The 21813-nt window shown below is 29.7% G+C and overlaps 1 protein-coding gene across 1 annotated transcript; it reads right to left on the minus strand.

Moving 5' to 3' along the window:
* Nucleotides 1-6737: 6737 nt before the first annotated feature.
* Nucleotides 6738-11956, minus strand: LOC113389636 (receptor-type tyrosine-protein phosphatase epsilon-like). Its single transcript, XM_026626654.1, has 13 exons — nucleotides 11594-11956; nucleotides 11384-11471; nucleotides 11244-11320; nucleotides 10538-10672; nucleotides 10340-10483; nucleotides 10149-10276; nucleotides 9202-9337; nucleotides 8906-9143; nucleotides 8633-8847; nucleotides 8442-8576; nucleotides 8215-8378; nucleotides 8013-8148; nucleotides 6738-6812 (listed from the first exon to the last, which is right to left on the minus strand). Exons 1-13 carry the CDS (start codon nucleotides 11954-11956, stop codon nucleotides 6738-6740), a joined length of 2034 nt encoding a protein of 677 aa, XP_026482439.1.
* Between the last annotated feature and the right edge of the window lie 9857 nt (nucleotides 11957-21813).

Raw genomic sequence — 21813 nt, forward strand, 5'->3', positions numbered from 1 at the left:
AGCATTAGATGTTTTCATATTTTGCATACATTTTATATTTGTACATGATGTACATAGGATCGAACTTGTGTGAAATAAGTAGACGATAATTTGATTATAAATTTATTATTATTGATAGATATAATGTTACCTTTATTTGTTTCAATGTTAATATTGTATAAATATTTAATTTGTATGATATATATTTAAGATATAAATATATACGTCAACTATAAACATTAATTATGTGCTGTTTTGTTTTAGATGTTTTATTTTAGCCTGAAGATTTTTTAAAATATAAATTAGAAAGACATACAAGTTCAGATAATGTGAAAGTGCAAGGAATTCTTCCAGAGATTAACCGAGCATGATGGAAATAAAAATATTGATCGAAACAAACACAATATAAATGAATTGGTGGCTAAGGCTTTCTACAATATATATTTAATACCCATGTCTAAGAAGAATGCATGGGAATACGAATTCTATTAATTAAACCAGTAAAATAACATTTTTATTCATGAAAAAATGTCATTCATGAAAATTTCATGAGGAAGACAATGATAACTTCTAAATATGTTTTGTTTTAGCCTGGAGATTTTATAAATTATATATTAAAATGACATACTAGTTCAGATGATGTGAAGGTGCTATTGTTGAAGGAATTCTTCTACAGATGATTGAAAGCAATTAACCGAGCAAGATGGAAACAAAAATATTGATCGAAACAAACACAATACAAAGGAATTGGTGGCTAAAGCTTTCTTCAATATATATTTAAAACCCATGTCTAAGAAGAATACATGGGAATACGAATTCTATTGATTAAACCAGTAAAATAACATTTTTATTCATGAAAAATATGTCATTCATGAAAATGTCATGAGGAGACAATAATAACTTCTAAATATGTTTGATTTTAGCCTGGAGATTTTATAAAATATGAATTAGATAGACATACTAGTTCAGATGATGTGAAGGTGCTATTGTTGAAGAAATTCTTCCAGAGATGATTAAATGCAATTAACCGAACAAGATGGAAATAAAAATATTGATCGAAACAAACACAGTATAAATGAATTGGTGGCTAAGGCTTTCTAAAATATATATTTAATGCCCATGGCTAAGAGGAATACATGGGGATATGAATTCAATTGATTAAACCAGTAAAATAACATTTTTATTCATGAAAAATAAAATGTCATGAGGAAGACAATGATAACTTCAACAGGTATCTGTTGTTTGTGGAAAATATAATGTAATTTTATATTACTGATCAATTTAAGCATAATTTAATTGAATTTAATTGATTAAAATTTTGACCAATTGAGATAGAAATTTAAACATAATTTTAAAAAACTCTGTCTATATCAAAAGCTTCGAAGCATAATTTGATTAAATTTAATTGGTTAAAATGCTAATTAACCACAAATATTGATCGAAACAAACACAATACAAATAAATTGGTTGATGAAGAACAGAAATCTGTTAAAGTTCTTACGTGTGCAACATAAATAATATATATTCAATAACCACGTCTAAGAAGAATACATGGGAATATGAATTCAATTGATTAAACCAGTAAAATAACATTTACATTCATTAAAAATAAAATGTCATGAGGAAGACAATAATAACTTCATCAGGTATCTTTCGTTTGTGGAAAATATAATGTATTTTCATATAACAGATCAATTTAAGCATAATTTAATTGAATTCAATTGATTAAAATGCTAATAAACCACCTAGCAAATTTATCGTACAAAATTATGACGAATTGGCAAGAATGATAGAAATTTGAACATAATTTTAAAAACCTCTGCCTATATCAAAAGCTTGGAAGCATAATTTGATTACAATGGTGATTAACCATTATAATTAACCACCTAGCAACTTCGTCACACAAAATTTTGACAAATTGTCATGAATGATATAAATTTGAATAGGAAATTTGAACACAATTTTGTAAACCTCTATCTATATGTGATAAAATAGAACGTATATCGTTGAAATGTGTATAAGTTTGTCCATTTCATTAGAAATAATAATATATGTGTTAACTTACATGTTCCAAGTGTTGACTATGTATCAGATCTACTTAATGGATTAACCAAAGGCACAATTTAATTAAATCTAATTAAATATGCTTAATTAAAATGTTAATTACACATTTATAACACAAAAACACAACCATTTAATATATATATATATATTTATTTTTAAATGATTTACTCTATTATTTATGTTTATAACTGTCAAAACACTGTCAGCAAGATGGCCGCCAGCGCGCGAATTTTAAACAGAAATTTTAAAAATATAAAATTTGTAAAAAAAATGTTTAAATTTAATAAAAGTAGATTGATTTTGTTGGAGTATACATTTATATGTATGACATTCTTAATTTTATTGAAAAATATACAATATACAAGTTTATTATACAAAATTTATTATACATTAAAAGGTTTCTCCACCTGTCACAAGCACCTATGTTGACAGTTCACGAAGTTCACACCGTTTTGATTTGTAAATGGCACGGTGAACAGACGTCTGTTTTGCAAGTTTCTAAATGAGTTAATTTATGTCCGATATTATTGTGCAAATGCTAAATAACGTTATAATTGAACATAAATAAGGTGTTGAAGTAATTTAAGTTAAAAGTTTACTAAAATCTATGAGTTTCGGTCCGGTAGGTTAGTGCATTATATACACGACGAAGACATTGCGTTTTAACTTGTTGTGAGTGTTTTTAAGTACTATAATGGATATTATTTGATGCAAATTATGCTAAGTACTGTATTAAGTATTAAAAACTGTGGTTATAGTGTTTTTTTGCAAGACTTTGATATAACCAAGAAAAATCACGTTTTTGCACAAGTGTAATGGCGGTTGCAGAATGGGGCAAAGAGTTTGACATCTAAAGGTAGGATTTAATTTTATTTGATGTACAGAAATTATATGAATTCTGTTGTATATAAATTATGATATATTGACAAATTTCATAAAAGCGCTGCTGAACTTTTTTCTTCATTAGGAGAATGTTTTAATGTTTCCATAATTGTTTTTATTTATTCTTCACGATTTAACAACAATGGCGATGTTTTATTTGTCAAAACCTGAGGGGCTTTCATATTTTAATGAAAAAATCTATTAAAATATATTTTTATAGATTTTTAGACCAAAGTTTTATTGAAATTCACGAATAAAATTGCTAAAAGTCGTTCGTGATTAATCAGCACTCGATTTTTATTTCTAAACAAAATCGTATTGCCACATATTGTTTATATATATATTTTTTTTTATAAATATTATTTGATTTTCAAATTTCTCAACTAAGAGTCTGTTTTTTATTCAGATTTATTTAATTTAATTTAATTTAATTTGCAATTATATTTCACCGACAATTATATGTATATATAATCAACAAAACTATCATTATATATATATATAATATATATATATATATATATATATATATATATACATATAGATTTATATATATATATATATATATATATAATAACAATGCATTTAACATTATTTACAGCTTTTTATTAGCTTTTGCATACAAATACTGTGAAATGAGTATTTCATTTAATATATATCACATATTTAAAAAAAATAGCATTTATATAACTCACAAAAAATAAAGATTACCTTTTATTATGTATTTATAATAGAACATTTTCTAGAAATATCTCTTGAAGAAATTTTCAAATTTTCCAAGAAGTAATGTAAAAAATTATATATATATATATACATATACATATATATATATATATATATTTTTGAATAGTCTTGAATTTGATGTTGATATATATGTTTAATTTGAGTTTAATATTCGGGCGTAACATCAATAAAAATAGTATGAGTTTTTTTTTAAAAATTTATTTATTTAAAATCCATACGTTTCGGCTAGCATCTTAGCCATCATTCAGTGGTAATCAAGTTAACTATAAAAATTAAAACTAAATAAATTATATGAAAGGAAATTTCAAGGAAAAACAATAATAATAATAATAGTAATAAAACACTTACAATTTTGTATCCTAATATAGCATATGAAACCATTATTAATCCATGGTATGAGTATGTGCACATTGATAAGATATATATTTTTTAACACAAACATCACAAATGGTAAAACACACTAATAATCATGATAACTTAGCAAGTTGTCGAAACTATGTATTTACTCTTCGGAGTTTAGGATATAAATGTCACATTTTTCTCAAAGCAGTTTTTAGCATGTGTTGATATTTTTTGGAAAATTTAAAAGGCGATGGGATTTTGTTATTTTTTAAGGAATTTTGACACGCTATTAAGAAACCACGTGTTCGTTTCGTTAAGGGCCGTATTGTCAAAGCGTTTATTTATGACTCTGTCGTTATGTAATTGTAAAAACAACCCCTCAGCGAATCTTCTTTTAATTGTATTCTCTTCAAAATGTAAAATTTTAGGGTTAAAGAAATCGATATTATGATTTAAATTTTTAATATGCTCAGTTAACATTGTTTTAAACTGCTTAGGATTTTTTGAATTATTTTTGTGTTGATTAAGGCGTTTACTCAGGTTTTGGCTAGTTTCTCCAATATAAAAGAGTTCGCAATTAGAGCAATTAATTTGATATACTAAATTCCTGAGGCGGTCAAAATTGAACTTAGATTTCATTTGTGTAAAAATTGAACTAAGGGTTGCATCACAATTACATACCAACAGAATGCCACATTGTTGAAATAGTTTTTTCCACGAGAAATATAAATCTTTTATGTACGGTAGGCAAATGACACCAGTATATGATTCTAAGTCTAAGCGGTTTTTATGGTCTGTGAGGTCTTTTTGTTTGTTAAAAATGTAACTGCGTCTGTTATTTATGACCGAGTTGATTATGTTCGTAGGATATGAGTTGTTTTTCAGTGTGTTTATAACCAGGTCAATGTTCGTGTCCCAGAAGTTTTTGTCAGATAGTAATATGGCGTGGTCTGTTAAATTTATTATTGTCGCTATTTTCATTTTAAGAGGGTGGTATGAGTGGTAATTTATGTTCCAGAAACCAACTAGCTCCGGACGATACATAAATTACCACTCATACCACCCTCTTAAAATGAAAATAGCGACAATAATAAATTTAACAGACCACACCATATTACTATCTGACAAAAACTTCTGGGACACGAACATTGACCTGGTTATAAACACACTGAAAAACAACTCATATCCTACGAACATAATCAACTCGGTCATAAATAACAGACGCAGTTACATTTTTAACAAACAAAAAGACCTCACAGACCATAAAAACCGCTTAGACTTAGAATCATATACTGGTGTCATTTGCCTACCGTACATAAAAGATTTATATTTCTCGTGGAAAAAACTATTTCAACAATGTGGCATTCTGTTGGTATGTAATTGTGATGCAACCCTTAGTTCAATTTTTACACAAATGAAATCTAAGTTCAATTTTGACCGCCTCAGGAATTTAGTATATCAAATTAATTGCTCTAATTGCGAACTCTTTTATATTGGAGAAACTAGCCAAAACCTGAGTAAACGCCTTAATCAACACAAAAATAATTCAAAAAATCCTAAGCAGTTTAAAACAATGTTAACTGAGCATATTAAAAATTTAAATCATAATATCGATTTCTTTAACCCTAAAATTTTACATTTTGAAGAGAATACAATTAAAAGAAGATTCGCTGAGGGGTTGTTTTTACAATTACATAACGACAGAGTCATAAATAAACGCTTTGACAATACGGCCCTTAACGAAACGAACACGTGGTTTCTTAATAGCGTGTCAAAATTCCTTAAAAAATAACAAAATCCCATCGCCTTTTAAATTTTCCAAAAAATATCAACACATGCTAAAAACTGCTTTGAGAAAAATGTGACATTTATATCCTAAACTCCGAAGAGTAAATACATAGTTTCGACAACTTGCTAAGTTATCATGATTATTAGTGTGTTTTACCATTTGTGATGTTTGTGTTAAAAAATATATATCTTATCAATGTGCACATACTCATACCATGGATTAATAATGGTTTCATATGCTATATTAGGATACAAAATTGTAAGTGTTTTATTACTATTATTATTATTATTGTTTTTCCTTGAAATTTCCTTTCATATAATTTATTTAGTTTTAATTTTTATAGTTAACTTGATTACCACTGAATGATGGCTAAGATGCTAGCCGAAACGTATGGATTTTAAATAAATAAATTTTAAAAAAAAAAACTCATACTATTTTTATTGATGTTACGCCCGAATATTAAACTCAAATTAAACATATATATATATATATATATATATATATATATATATATAATTTTCAACCAAAGAATTCAAAATTTCTTCAATTGATATTTCTAGAAAATGTTCTATTATAAACACACAATAAATTCTATTATAAATATATACATATAAGCAATTAGAACAAAAAAAAACAATTTGTTTATAATTTCAAAAAATGAGATTTGTTATAAATAAACTCATGAATAAGTATATCATGCAATATACCACATGTAGTCAAAGATCTCTCCAAATTTTAAATAATTTCTGAAACGATTCTTAATAATATGTTAGAAACTATTCATAATTTTTCTTCATTATTTTCACTATAACATATAAATAAAATATTTAAGCAATAACAAAATGTGCAATTCTTCTTTAAAGAATCCAATAATGAGTTTTCCTAACAATTAACAAATAAGTATCTTTTACATTATTATATCACATATTTAGTGATACTCCTACTGAAAGTTTGAATAAATTTCAAAATCTTCCAAAAATTTCAATGCAGCATCATAAATGTATTGGTATTGATTCTGAAAAGTAAAAAATAAAAAAAATAGTTATAAATTTATAACTATTTCTTTCTTCTTAATATAATATTTAATTTAACACTTTAACATTTATAAATTATTTATGCCCTCGAAGATCAGTTTTTAGCTTTAAAATTGTTTCCTCAAGAAATGTAAAAGTTTTAGCTAGCAATTTTTGTAACAATTTGCTTTTATCATTATTATCCGTATTAAAAACTAGAATTTTCTTAAAGTTTTCTAGAAGCTTTCCCAGAAAAATAGCTTTTTGTAAACTAAAGTGTTATAAATAAGGTATATAACTTTTATGGTGAAAATTGCAACCAAACTCAGAAATCAGAAATATCTTACTGTTAACAGTTCAAAAATTTATCCATTTCGAATTAGATATAAATCTGTTTTTAATTTTTGGGGTGCGAAGCAAAATATTCGAAGATTCAGTATTAAATTATGAATTATTATAAATCTTTCCTTTACGATAATATAATAATTTACATTACTTCATCAATTTTTACTTGCAATATTATTTCCTTAAACAGTGTAAAAGTTTTAATTAGCATTTTTTTAACAATATGCTTTCATTATTCATCATTCTTATCAAAAATTAGATTTTTTTTTAAAGTTTTCTAAAAATCTGTACCAGAAAAATAGCTTTTTCTAAACTAAAGTGTTATAAATAACGTATAGTAAATAAATTTATTGTAAAAATTGCAAACAAACCATTTTGTCAAAAATATCCAACTTCTAGCAGTTTAGAAATTTGGCAATTTTGAATTGGCCAATTCCATTTTTGAAAATTCAATTCAATTTTTTTATTTGAAAATTCAATATTAAATTATTTATGCCATCACGTGCCAAAATCCAATGAGAAAAAAAACTGTATATAAATAATTACAGAATTACCAGATTTTTATAATACTTTGCAAGGACTGTTGCATTTTCAGTTTTGACTTGCCAAGGATTTAGTTATTAAATTAGGATTTGTTAAGGATCAAAAATTTAGGATTACATGCATTTTTTAATTCCAAGATTAAGTAAATATTTAAATTGTAGCTAATTAATTTTTGAAGGTCTTAATGCAGTTTTATGTTTGATCCCAGATTATTTCTAGATAAAATGCAAATTCGTACTATGTTATTTTCAAATTGACTCCTTACAGACCCCATTTTGGAAAACACTGCTTTAAAAAAAATCAATTTTATTCACCTGATTCCTTACAAATTCCTTCCTGTGTTTCCTGATGGTACGAATTGCCAAAGGCACATCACACTCCTGTTCCAACTTTAACTTTTCAATACAAAACACCATTGCAACAAAAAGACCACAGGCAGTTGCTCCATCACTAAAATAAAATTAAAACAAATTTATACAAATGTACAATTAATTTATCACAAACAAAAATACTTACAAGCACGTCAAAAGTATTTTAGCATCACCACAAGTCAGTTTTTGCAATTGTTCCCAAAAAGTTGGAAGACAATCTAGATTTTCACCAGGAGCAGTCGGTAGGACTTTGTCTTTGTTCCAATTTTTTATTTGCACAATGGTCACGATTTTGTTTACTTCTTTGCTCTAAAAGATAAATATTTTTAGTAAGGAATGGTGAATGTGTAGTAGATCGACTAATAGTACAACCTTTGTGGTGTCTTTGAAGTCTACGGTTATAATAAAACAATATTCAGTCTCGAATTTGTTTTTGTACTTTATCGCCAACTGTGGTATTGGTGACAAAATCTCCTTGGTTTCATTTGGGATAAAATCTGGAACACTCTGTAAAATCAAGAGTTGTTCAATAAGCATCAACAGGTATGGATTTAAACAATTACCTCATCGCTGGTGTCTATTTTGTTGAGTACACCCACTAAAGAGATTTCTTTATCTGATATCATTCTCCAAAAATCTGAGACAGTATGGTGCAAAGGAAAGTGTGTCACGATGAATTGATCTTTGATTCTAAAACCGTCCACAAAAACTGCATTGATGTAATCAGAATTTGCATCGGATAAGGGGAATCTTGATAGGAATACACGACCTCTGGTACCTAAAACAAAAATTCATATTGAGTGGGATTATCATATTTTTTTCTATTATTTTGATACCTGATACAATTTTGTTCCTATTCTCCTTCCTATTAAGATCCTCTTCTGATGGTTTGTTGTCAGCACACTTCAAATAATCATCCTTCCAAGCAACTTTGTCCAATTTTATCCAGTTATCGAACAAAGTATTATTCCTCTTCATTTCAGCAACGGCTGATTTTAAATTTTCGCAAGGGATGCTCGTAGGTTCACCCAGTAAAGTTTCTAGTACGACCATGTGTACCAATTTGTATTGGTCCTAAAAAAATAATAAGACTTTAATTTATTTACTGAGATTTTTTGGATGTAAGGCTTACACTGCTGTCCACAAGATTTGCTCTTTGTTCTCGTATCTTGTTCTGGTAGTAAAGGATGTCTATTTTTCCAGTTGCTCGTGCCATTTTGATGCAAATGTCTGCTAAAATTATGGTTCCTGTTCTGCCAACTCCGGCACTAAAAGGTAAAGAGGTAAAAAGGTAAAAAAAAATTAATGCAATATGTAATGCAATTTCTGACGAGTTAGGAGATGTGGAAAAAAATAGTGGATCTATGAAGGTCAACAAATGGCAAACTGCAAAAAGGAGCAGTGGAAACAACTTTATTGGACTTCACATTTTTGTGCAAAATACAACTAAACTAGTGGTGTATGGCATCGTGCCGTAAGGCAAATTGCTGGTACTTCCCTTAGCTTAATGAAATATTCGAGAAATTTTAAACGTTTTCAAATATATTATTACAAATACTGTAACTTTCATTATTTCTGCTATCTTGTTATATCTGAGCAAATAAAATGTAAATCATAAATCAATTTATCTTCAGAACATTAACAATCATCATTTTATTTCGAATTCAATTTCAAAAAAATAGTTGCCTAATTTTACACAAAATATTTGCACAAAATTGAAAAAGTGCTCCCGTATAGTCACAGTCTAAACGCATTTTGCAAATAATTCTGTGCGACATTTTCACTTATACTGTGCTTAGCTTGACGGCATTTTCACATTTTTCAATAGTTTTTACAAGATTGGAAAAGTGCTCCAGTACAGGATTAAGAACTAATCACAAAGAACTTAGAAGGTTATTGATCAGTAAAAACATTATTCCCTAAAAATATGAAGGTACATTTGCAGTTTTTTGATGACAGGAATTGTAGTAAATTGTATCTAGTTTTTTTTGATACAAATTTTAGATAAATAGCAAATGAAGGGTTTTGGGAGACTTCTGATCAGTAAAAAATGAATCCTTATAAATTATGTTCCCATACCTGCAATGAACAATAGTTGGCGTTTGATCAGATTGTATACTTTGCATTTTATTAATAAAAGGAACCAGAGCTTCTGGATAAAGTGGAACTCCATGATCAGGCCAAGCTGTAAAATGCAAATGCTCCAACTGCAAAATATCATACAAATCAATTATAAATATTACACAAATATTTCACACTTTGTTGCTTACTATATAACTCTCCGATCCATTAGTGATGTTCAAAGTTCTGTAGACGAAATCTGCATAAATCCTGGAACTTCGATGTTCGACTTTGATATCTCCATAACTTTCTTCAGAACCTTCTTGCTCGGGCCAGTACTGGTGACACTTTATCTATAAAAAAATTAGTAAGGAACAACTGGAAATCAAAATGTGTTTTGAACCTACTTTATCCGATTCTTTGATATTGGTCAACATGCAGATGGCAGTAACTTGCTCTTGCCAAACCATTCTCCAAAAGTCGTTTACGGTTTGCTGTTTTGGTCCTTGGGTTGCTATATATTCTTTTGGACGTAGAAATCCCTAAAAGTGAGAAAAAATTGTAATTTAGATATAAGGTGGAGCAGGACTCAAAAATCCACAAGTATAAAAGTCCACAAAAACGAGTAAAATGAGGTATTTTTTATGAAATTATTTTAAAGTAGAGGGCAAAAGATGAGTAACCAACTATCGCCTTGAATTGGTCGATGTTGCAATTAGGAGATAAATGACTACGCAGTCAATTTTTTAACGAAGGTATTTTTATTGTGAATTTGCTAGTTTTCCTGGGGTTTGAGCACTGTTGTTTAGTTCACGATACCTATAATATTGTATAGCAATGGGTAAATAACTGATATTCCTTAAATCTTCATTAGAATTTAAAATAATGTTTTTAAAAAAGCTACCCCTTTTCATCCCGCCCATGGAGTAAAATGAATCTGATGACAAATTTTAGAAAAATATCAAAGAACATATTTATACAATTTGATAGATCTTTCTTAAAATGCAGTATTTCTTGTGATGTAGATGGTCTAGTTTTCACTGCATAATTACTAAAATTTAAATTGGATTTTTATGTCCAAATCTACCTTATGATAGAGTCAATAAAACTTACGTCAACGTAGTTTGCATTTATGTAATCAGAATACTTGTCATTAGGCAACTTCTTCAAAACAACCCTGGAACTATCATCTGGAAATCAAAAATTTGAAATTGGTTGATGTAAAAGTTTTTGAGTTAGGTGAGTATACTTACAAGCTATTAAATTTAAATATCGGTTTTTAATTTTGTTGGCATCTTGTATGCCGTATCCAAACTCTTTCTGCATGCCTCTCTTGAACTTCTAAAAAGATAAAAAATGGTAAAGCAAGTTTACTGGGGTTCACAGTATAGAAATAATATAAGCTAAAATACCAAAATTAGAAACTTTTGTATCAATATTTACTCAGGATTTATTTTCTTTACCTTATGTTGCATTTCCAACTCCCTATTAGCCAACGACTCTTTGACATAATGTTCAAAATCTTCAACGTCTACAGGACGACTGATTGGTCCCTTGAACACAATTTTGTTACTTGGTGCAGAAGGTTTGGCACCAACATTAACCAATGGTTTATTAGGACCCTGAGCCATCATTTTATTACTTGAAATAGGTTTGCTAGCAACATCAACCAATGGTTTACTCGAATTCTGGATCAGCATTTTATTATTTGAAACACAAGGTTTGGCAGCAACATTTGGTTTACTTGGTTTTGGACTTGGTCTTTGTGGTAGGATGACTGCCCTCAGTTGACCTGGTAGACTTTCTTGTCTTGGTTTGGGAATCATTTGCAATTCATTTTCTGGAGTTGCATTGATATATGGTAGTTTTATTGTTGACAGTTTTTGGTGATATCTGGAATGGATGATCAACCTGAATGAGTCAAGGAAAATCTACCAGTTTAGTATATAAAATTTAAGACAACTAAAATTTGATGTACACGTTGATGATTTTCGTGTTTCGACCTCTCTTACCTTTTATACAAAACGTACACAACCACTGGTATTATTAGGAGAAAAATCAAAGCCCATAAATGGGAACTGGTTTCTTCATCATTTATATTGCTGTTTGACAATATTGTATATTTTATCGTATCACCCAATTTATTATAGTAAACCAACGTAATTGTATATTCCGATTCGAGAAATAATTCTGCATCCCAGATATCACCTTTTGTTGTGTTGGATCCGATTAGAACTGTCTTATTTTCTTTTGGAATCTTTGGAAACAGAAAGATTTAGTCTTCACAATTTTATAACCTTGTTATCAATAGTACTAATTACGTATATGGTTTATTTTTACCTCGTCAAGATGTTTGGCAATCCAGGATACAGTATTGTCTTGTCTTAAATATGGAAGAAATTCCCCATGTTGCTCCTTCAATTTATCAAATGCAAAATTTTTGGATTCGACGAGATCTTTAGGATCTTGTTCACTGACTATTATAAAAACGCCACTGAAAAATATGAATCAAGAATAAGTTTTGTTAAAAATTTACTCAAAATCAGAACCAAGAAAAATAGAGGATGTCCAATTAAGTTGAATTTAATATAGACAGATTTTTTCAGTTGTCACCTGGATTTTGTAACATTTTCATTCCCTGGTGGTATCGTCACTGACATCTGACTGCGACCAGATTTTATGGTAAAAATATCTCCGGTTATTTCTGGTTCCACAACCGAAGTCGTTACATAAACCGAAGAAAGTTCTCCAGGCAGTGTGTTGTATGATGTTATTCTTACCAAGTATTTGCTGGCACTTGCTAATCCACTGAGCTAAATATTTAGTTATTACTTGGCTTTTACTATATTGAAATATAATTTAATAGTTACCAAATATTTGTATTCTGGCATGTCTTCATCGATTATGTACTCGTGAAGGGTTGTTCTCGTAGAAGTAAAGTTTCTAAGATTTGTGGATGTAAGTGTTACTTCTATATGGAACGACTGTATCTTTCCTAATGGTTTCCAAGGATGATTCCAGTAGATCAACATTTGGTTCTCCTTGTCTATACGTATATTTCTCGGTTTACTTGGACCTTAAATATGTTATCATATGAGCAAATTGGAACTGATCAAAAAATATTAAAGTATTGTGAAAGACACTTTCAATCGAAGGCAGTTGAAGTGGTTACGATAAATTTCATTTTTTTAATTTTTATTGATACTACTACTGCAAATCATTCAGGTTTATTTTACCGATCGATGAAGATATACAACTAAATCTTGAATCGGATTAAAACAAACCGCACAAATCTCACTTCCAATGAAGAATATTATTTATTCCAATTTGCTAATGTTTTCTCCATGTTTCAAGTCATTCTGCACCGTTTTGCTTCACAGAATTTTACACTTAACAATAAAGAAACGGCTTGGCCTGTTCAGTAAAACTAATCAAAGCAAGACTTCATTGATTTGGTTCAATTGGTTTTTAAATTTTCGATAAATATTGGCGTAGGGTCAAGTTTTGACTCTCATATATGCCCGTACTTTCTTCAATTTCGGTCTGCACCGATTCAGAATGACTTAAACATCGAGAAATGATAATGTTAACAAATTGAATTTACTGACATGAACTTCTCCTTAGGGAAGTTAACAATCGAGTTTGGCCCAATTTCTGAATTTAATGATATAATAATAAAGCAATGATATGATGTTATAACTCACTATTTTGCACAGTTTTAGTCACAACAAATGCAGTATACCCTTTCTTTGGATTTCTGTTGAAACCATACACCTAAAAATATTAAAAATGAAAATTTAATTACAATGACTAACTTGTCTATCACAAAATACTTGCAGTTATTTCATATTTTTCGTTCGGTCGTAAAGCTGATATCGTATGGCAAATGTAACCATCATATAATAAACAACTGTGCTTTGTATTATTTTGTATTGATGTGGTTCTTTCGCGACTATTATAAGACTCCAATACATAATATTGCAAAATTCCATTCACAATATTTGATGGTTTCCATCGTACTGAAATGCTGTCCTCTTCACTGGAATATACTTCCAAATCTTGCACAGCGTACGGAGCTAAATTTGTGAAAATATTATATTGTCTTCATTCTATAGAGGTGGAGCACAACACAGAACTACTAAAGCTTTAAAATCCACTTACGGCTATCTGATGTATTGACAATCCTAGAAAAACTTGGACTATTTTTATCATTAAATTGGATTCGATATTCGTTGAAGGGACTCAACTTGTCAATGACACATGGAGTAGTATTGCGGATTCCATAATCTATGCATGTGGTTTCATGATTATTCACAAAGATCGTGTAGTATTCCAAGGGGCATCTATTTTCTATTTCCTTTATATGAATTTATACATATTAGTGTAAGATTATGGCAAAATATGTATATATCAGAATTACCTCCCAATATATTGTTATACTATGTTCATCACTTTTGTAGTCAACATTCGAATCTGCAAAGATCATTAGTACTGAGTACTCAAACATTCATTAGACATGAACAAATAACTGTTATGCATTTACCTGCTGGTTTATTGCAAGTTGGTTTCAGATAGACAGGAGGACTATTTGCATATTCACTTTTTCCATCGACGTAAAGTAGAACCCTCACCAGAATATCTTGCCTATGTATTAGATGGTTGCGTGCTATACTACTCGATATGAATACAGGATTTAGATAATTCGTTATTCTCATGGTATCAGAAAAAGGGTAGGCATTTTGATCTATATAGTATACGTATCGGATTGTCATATAGTTTGCTATTGTTCCACTTGCTTCTAAAGATTTAGGTTTAATCATAAAATTCATGAAGCCCGAGCTTATGACATCGAACTCTGGATTTAATACTGTGATATCTAGAATAAAAGATAATGAAATATTGAATTTTGTAAAATTATGTACTAAAATACGTAACCCCAGACACTCATTATTTCTTACTCAAATATCCGTACAGTTATTAGTACACCAGGAAATAAATAGTTATGTTGAGAACAATAATATATCAACTTATTTTTTTCTTACCATAGCAATTGGGTCCATTGAATCCAGGATAGCATTTGGGGTTTTGGCCTCTGATGTCATACATTTTATGTTCACGGCATGACTGTGCTTTGAAAATATAATAATTGTAACAAGTTGGAGGAGAAGTAAAAACTGGTGGCGAAACAGTAGCTTCTCGATATTGAGAATTTATTATTTGACATGATTCTCCATTGTAGTCTCCAGAGAACTCCACATATTTTTCTTCACCTTTGTTATAAAAGTATATGTTAATTTATGTTATACAACAATGACCAAAAATTAAAGCAAAAAGTTTGCAAAGAAGATAAAGATCTATGAACAGACATGGAAGGAACAGTAGTTGAATGTGGTGTTGTCATACCACGAAATTGCCTCTATCTATTTATTTACCTACTGTGCATTTCCTAACATTATCAATCGCCCAAAAAACACTCGTGTTCGAACCATCCGTAAAACCTGTTGTGAACCTCAACTTTACATATTTGAATTTGTTTTCTATCAAGTTGAATACAAATTTTTCTTCCTTCCATTCGTACAGCTGGTTTGAATGCACACGACGCTGAAATAAATATACAATAAATAAATTAAAATTGATTTACACTTTGAATTAATTTCTAACCTGGTTTCCGTCGATGACCTGCGAATCATACAGAGGCTTGCCTGGTACATCTATATGCAATTGGAATGTGCAGGTTGGACACAGGGCGATGGACATGGCCAAACATAGAACATCTTTGTCGAATTGAAAATAGTTCTGGTTACCAGTGATAAATAAAGTGCCATTTGGCATTATCGCCTCACTATATAGCATTTTATCTGAGGAGCAACATTTTGGTTGAAATCAGATAGAAGAACAAAAAATAACAAAATAGTCCAGTCATTATAGTAAATTCACCTCGTAATTCGAAATACCCGGCTTTAAGACTATAAATACTTGTATATTAACACCCTAAAGTTGCCTCAAAACCTACATATGATATTGACACCCTACCATATGTAGGTTTTGAGGCAACTTTAGGGTGACAATATACAAGTACTTACAGTCTTACTTTCCAAGATTCTTACCTAATTTAAGCTCAAATGACTGGACTAAAAAGTTCCAAGTCTTTTATAGTAGTTAATCACAAAGAATTTTGAACTTTTTGGATCTGGATTTCTGGATCTTTTTCAAAAGTAATCCCAATAATACCCTATCATCATAAATAATCTTGGACTTTCAATTGAGACGAAACTAAGTCATTTTTGAGCCGATTTTCTCACAATATTTTTTTTATCTATTTACAAGCGTAGGCCCTAGCCGATGACTACGAAAGTCACTTTGATTTCTTTATTCATTCAAGTTTTCCAAAATAAGGTAAAAAATCTGTTTACATACAGACACACACACACACTATTTTCAAATTTGGTCTCATTCGATTCAGAATGGCTTGGAACGTCGAGAAAACATAAAATTAGCAAATCAGATTTTCTTTATGTAATTGGATCAACGAATTAGAACATTACATTTATGAACTTTCCATAGTGCATCTTCTTCCAAGCTCCTCACTCCAAAGTATTTAACCAGTAATGGATTTTGATGGTCAGTATATTCCAAAATTGGCACGTACTCTTCATTTTCTTGTAATTGACCATATAACACTATTTTTACCATCGATGGATTCTGAGAGATAAATAATGTAAAATGTGACCATCTCTCTTCATCGACTAAAATCTGAAAAATGGACAAAATCCCAAAATTTAAATATCAAAGTCACAATTGTGTTGTTTTTTTTTGCTTTGGTTTAAAACTAATTCCGTTGCACTTTTTTATCTTACATTTGGATGTGTAACTTCAGCTCTGACTTTTCTGCATTCTTCATCAACAGGTTCCCTACCAGGCATTCCCTTAGGACATTTTCTGATAATTGTAGTTTTGCCATCATCCAAAGATGATATTGAAATCAAGTAGCTCCAATTGTGCTGGAATCTCTCCTTATAGCATAAAACTATTTGAGCATTTCTTTTAGCTTTCACAGAAAAACTAATATAGGCATGACTTATATTCTGTTCTAGGACTTGCATCTTGTTAACTTTTGGTATCTCTTCAAAATTATTTCCATTGGAATAAAGGGTTTTGAAATCTGAAAGTTTACTTTCTTCATAGGTTAATTGATATAATTTTATATCAAACATGGTATATCATTCTTACTTAATATCCTATTTAATTCTAACACAACATTAGAAAAAGTTATATTACAGTCGTCGAATACAGAACGCTTTCTTGGACGATTCATATTCAAACTTTTGTGACAAAAAATTTATCTCACCATTCCAAGTTGAGTCTGTTCTGGGAACAAAAGAGTAGGTGAAACCACTGTCATCACTCCATAAATTTGTATTCCATTGATTTCTGCAACTTTGATCGAATTTGCAATCTAGGATACCAGGATTGGAAGGCAAGTACTTTGGTGAAACATCTAAAAGTATAATAGTTAAAATATTAAAATTCCATTGTGTTCCACCTTATGGACTGACATTTTTTAAATTATTTGGAAAATAAAATTTTCGATTTTCTTTAAAACAAAAAAATATTAGATAGGTTTGTAATTAATTTTATTGTTTCTCGCTTTCCTGTTTTTCGTTTATTCATAGAATTATCAAAAAAAAAAATACAAAAAAAAATCTGCCTTCTAGTCAAACCGATTTGAAGAATTCAGATGGATATCATTTAGGAATCATGATATTCGGGATTTTCCGTAAGATAAAAGTCTTTGGAGATCGTCTTAACCTGGTTCTGATATATATGTATATGAACATATGTATATTCATTACTTGATTAAAACAATTAAATCAATTTACCATTATTTCGTGTTTCCCGAATCCCAGTGTTCCATGACAAAGCTGATGCAACAACGTTGCCTGCAACAACACAAGTTGCTTTTTTGTCTTTTGCAACAATATATGCAGCATCTTGAGCCAAACCCATCCATATATACAACAGCAACAACTGAATCAACCTTAAACCATAAATTAGAAACTATTAAAAATATCCTAATTCTTATTTTTCATATCACACACTAAAATATTACAGATATCTTGGGCACTGTAAAATTGACATAATTGTGTCTACTTACATATAATTCATGATTTTTTTAAACTTACTAAAACTAAATAAATTATATTAATATTTATGTCAGAATTTTTATTGCAAATTGTCGTCGCCTTTTGCATACAAAATATTTTATGAAGTGACGAATAGCAAATTCACTTTATTATTATCTGCTTTTCCGGCAATTACAAATGTAATCGCAGATAAAACTAAAATTACTCATTTATTTATTTATGGTTTTTGTCTTTGCGCTTTTATATTGTAATCTTATATATACGTGGGTGTGTGTTAATAATACCTACATGATATATAAATTAATATTGACATTTTTTTATATATACGTTTCGGCACTTCTTCATATCATTTATATAAGGAAGTAAAAAATACAAAGCTAAAATATTTGTTATATAAAATTTTAAATTTTACGTTTTTTCGTTTGACGTTGAGACATATTCTTGAATATTATATTTGCAGCCAATCGTCGAAATACAAAAAAATTAAGTAACAATAAAACACCAAAGTGTAACGACAATTACAAATAAAAAAATAAAATAATAGCATCCAAACATTTTCATAGAAGGTTGAATGGTTTATTCACCATTCATATATATATACTAGCAAACCAGACGAACTCCGTTTTGCCACCAGATGGTTTCGTGAGAAAAATGAAGAAATTTTTTGTTTGTTTTATATATGAAAAGGAAAAATTTGTTTTTATTATACAACAGTAATGAATTTATTTCGATTACAAAAATGAAGTGTTTTTTAGTTGAACTTCTCTAAGTAAATGAAAGTGAATCCGAAAATTATCCGTTTCATTGAAATGCTCTTTAGTAAACCACATTTTTTGTTTTTTGGTCTGACGTTAACACAAACAAAGCAGATGGTTTTCCAACTCGTGAACAGATAGCGTATAACTGCCCATGTGAAAAACAATGATTTTCTAAAAAATCTATTTGAAATTTATCCCGCAAACACTAAGCTATTGACTTAACTGGAAATTGCAATCGTTTGAAGTCAAACGGAAAACCAGTCGGAATTATTGGTATGTCACCAAATCCCCAGCAATTTTTGATTGAATGGTGAAATTCAGTGCGTGTACATCATTATTCTTTGCGGCAAAAATTGCTAGTTGACTTAACCAAGCATAATTCTGATAATTCTCACTAATGCTATTACTCGAAATTTTAATTACTGTACGTGAAATTCCAGCAATTTGCATTAGGGCACGATGCCATGCACCACTAATTTTCTTAGCTATAAACCTTGCGGAACCCGAGTCCTTTCCAACAAATGCAAAATTATCGAAATTGGTTCGTGCGTTCTGGAGTTATTTCGTCAGGAAGGAAAACCCGATTTATTTTTTTATATATAGAAGATATATATATATATATATATATATATATATATATATATATATATATATAGTTACTAAGAAGAATAAACAAAATTAGAGATACATTAGGTATTCTATTTTATTAAATATACAAAACCAAAAGTGCAGAAAATAATAAATACATTTATATATCATAAAAAAATTATTTGTATATTATTTGGCGTTAGTTAATGATCAATACTAATTATTATGTTTAAAAAATATAACAAATTACATTAGACACAAGTCTAAAACAATGATTAGTTTGGATACTTATAAATATGTAATATTGTCTTCGGGTTTGCCGAGATAATCGAGTGCAGCTTTGAATAAATACTCGTACTGTTCCTGCGGAAGAGAGATAGTTTTATTGAACTATTTGTAGTACAGTAGACATATTGCGGATTCAGTACAGACCTCTTTTCGGACAAATTCCTTCCTGTATTTCCTGATTGTCCTTAAGGCGAGTGGGACGTCGCATTCGCCATCGATTCTCATTTTTTCAATGACGAACACTAGTGCTGCAAAATGGCCACAAGCAGTTGCTCCATCACTGAGGATAATAATAATTGAATAAAATATATTTAAGTAATAAATCACATCAAATTGTGCTGTTATATTACTAGCAAGTCAACAGAATAGGACTCTTTTCAAAATCACTTTCTTCAATCCAGTTTCGCACCACTTCCCACAATTTGACTAGGATATCTGTTCTATGTGCTGCATCTCCAGATGGCAACGTCTCATTACTTCTCCAACCTTTCCATTGCATCACTTTGACTTCTGATTCATGTTGTGATGATTTGGTATTACTCACAAGTACATCATTGACTGTGTAGAAGTCGCTGTTGTTCTCATTTAAAGTTCTAATAGTAATTTGAGTCGATGGTTTCAGTCTTTTGTTAATACTATTTGGTACAAATTGAATCACCGTCTGCAACGGAATATTATAGTTGTTAGCAAATAATTTTAAAACAACTTTGAAATAACAATCTATTATAAAATGTTGCTAGAAAATCAACTTACAGGATCCGTTGTATCAATTTCGTTAAATATGATCACAATCTTAATTCTTCTGTCAAAGATCATTCTCCAGTAGTCGTCAACAGTTTGTTCTAAAGGAAAATGTGTGACGATAAACTGTTCCTTGGTATTGAATCCATCCACATGTACTGCATTTATGTAATCCGAATCGGGATTTGCTAAAATAGCTCGCGTGATGACCACCCTACCTTTTTTACCTGTGATAAAAATAATTTAAGAACAAACTCTGGTGCTCATTGCAATACCTACGTACCAGCTATAATATTGTTCCTGTTTTCAGACCTTGCGATATATTTTGGTTTTGGTTCATCCTGGATTCCAGTAATATAATCATCTTTCCATGATACTTGATCCAAAGATCTCCATTGATCCAACAAGGTATTAGAATCTCTCATCTGGTAAATTGTTTTTTTTAATTGAAAACACGGTATGGCAGTCGGTTTGCCCGAAAGAGTTTCCAGAACCGTCATATGCACCAATTTGTACAGATTCTAAAGTAAAAAAATCTTTAGATATAAAAGTCTATAAATATTTTGATCATTTATCTTACCTCAGAATTAACGAGCTTTACCCTTTGTTTTCGAATTTGGTTCAGATAATACAAAACGTCTATTTTACCAGTCGCCCGTGCCATCTTGATGCAAATATCTGCCAGAATGAAGGTACCAGTTCTGCCGTCTCCGGCACTGAAAAATACAGAAAATTCTAAAAACTATAGCAAATTATATTGAGTATCCAAATGAGTTTAACCTGCAGTGAACCACTTTTGGACTATTTTGGGATGAAACCTTCTGAAACTCTGCCAACAATGGTACAAGAGAATCCGCATACCGAGTTGTTTCGTACTCGGGCCAAGCAGTATAATGCAGATGTACAACCTACAATGAATATAAATATTCACCCAATTTTCAAGATAAAACATCTATTCGTTTACTAACTGAGGATCGTTCATTTTCAGAGCTTATCATCATTTTTCTGACCACGTAATCCCCGTAGATTTTCAGAGTTTCGGCATTGGTGATTGTGATATTTCCATATCGTTCACTTGTTTTGTCTATTTTGGGCCAATATTGGAAGCATTTTTCCTGAATTTACAATAAATATAACAGAATCATTATTAGCTACAAATAATAT

The sequence above is a fragment of the Ctenocephalides felis genome, unplaced genomic scaffold (genome assembly GCF_003426905.1).
Source record: "Ctenocephalides felis isolate EL2017-DRISC unplaced genomic scaffold, ASM342690v1 CF-g0.4_SCAFFOLD_03573, whole genome shotgun sequence".
Classification (NCBI taxonomy): domain Eukaryota; kingdom Metazoa; phylum Arthropoda; class Insecta; order Siphonaptera; family Pulicidae; genus Ctenocephalides; species Ctenocephalides felis.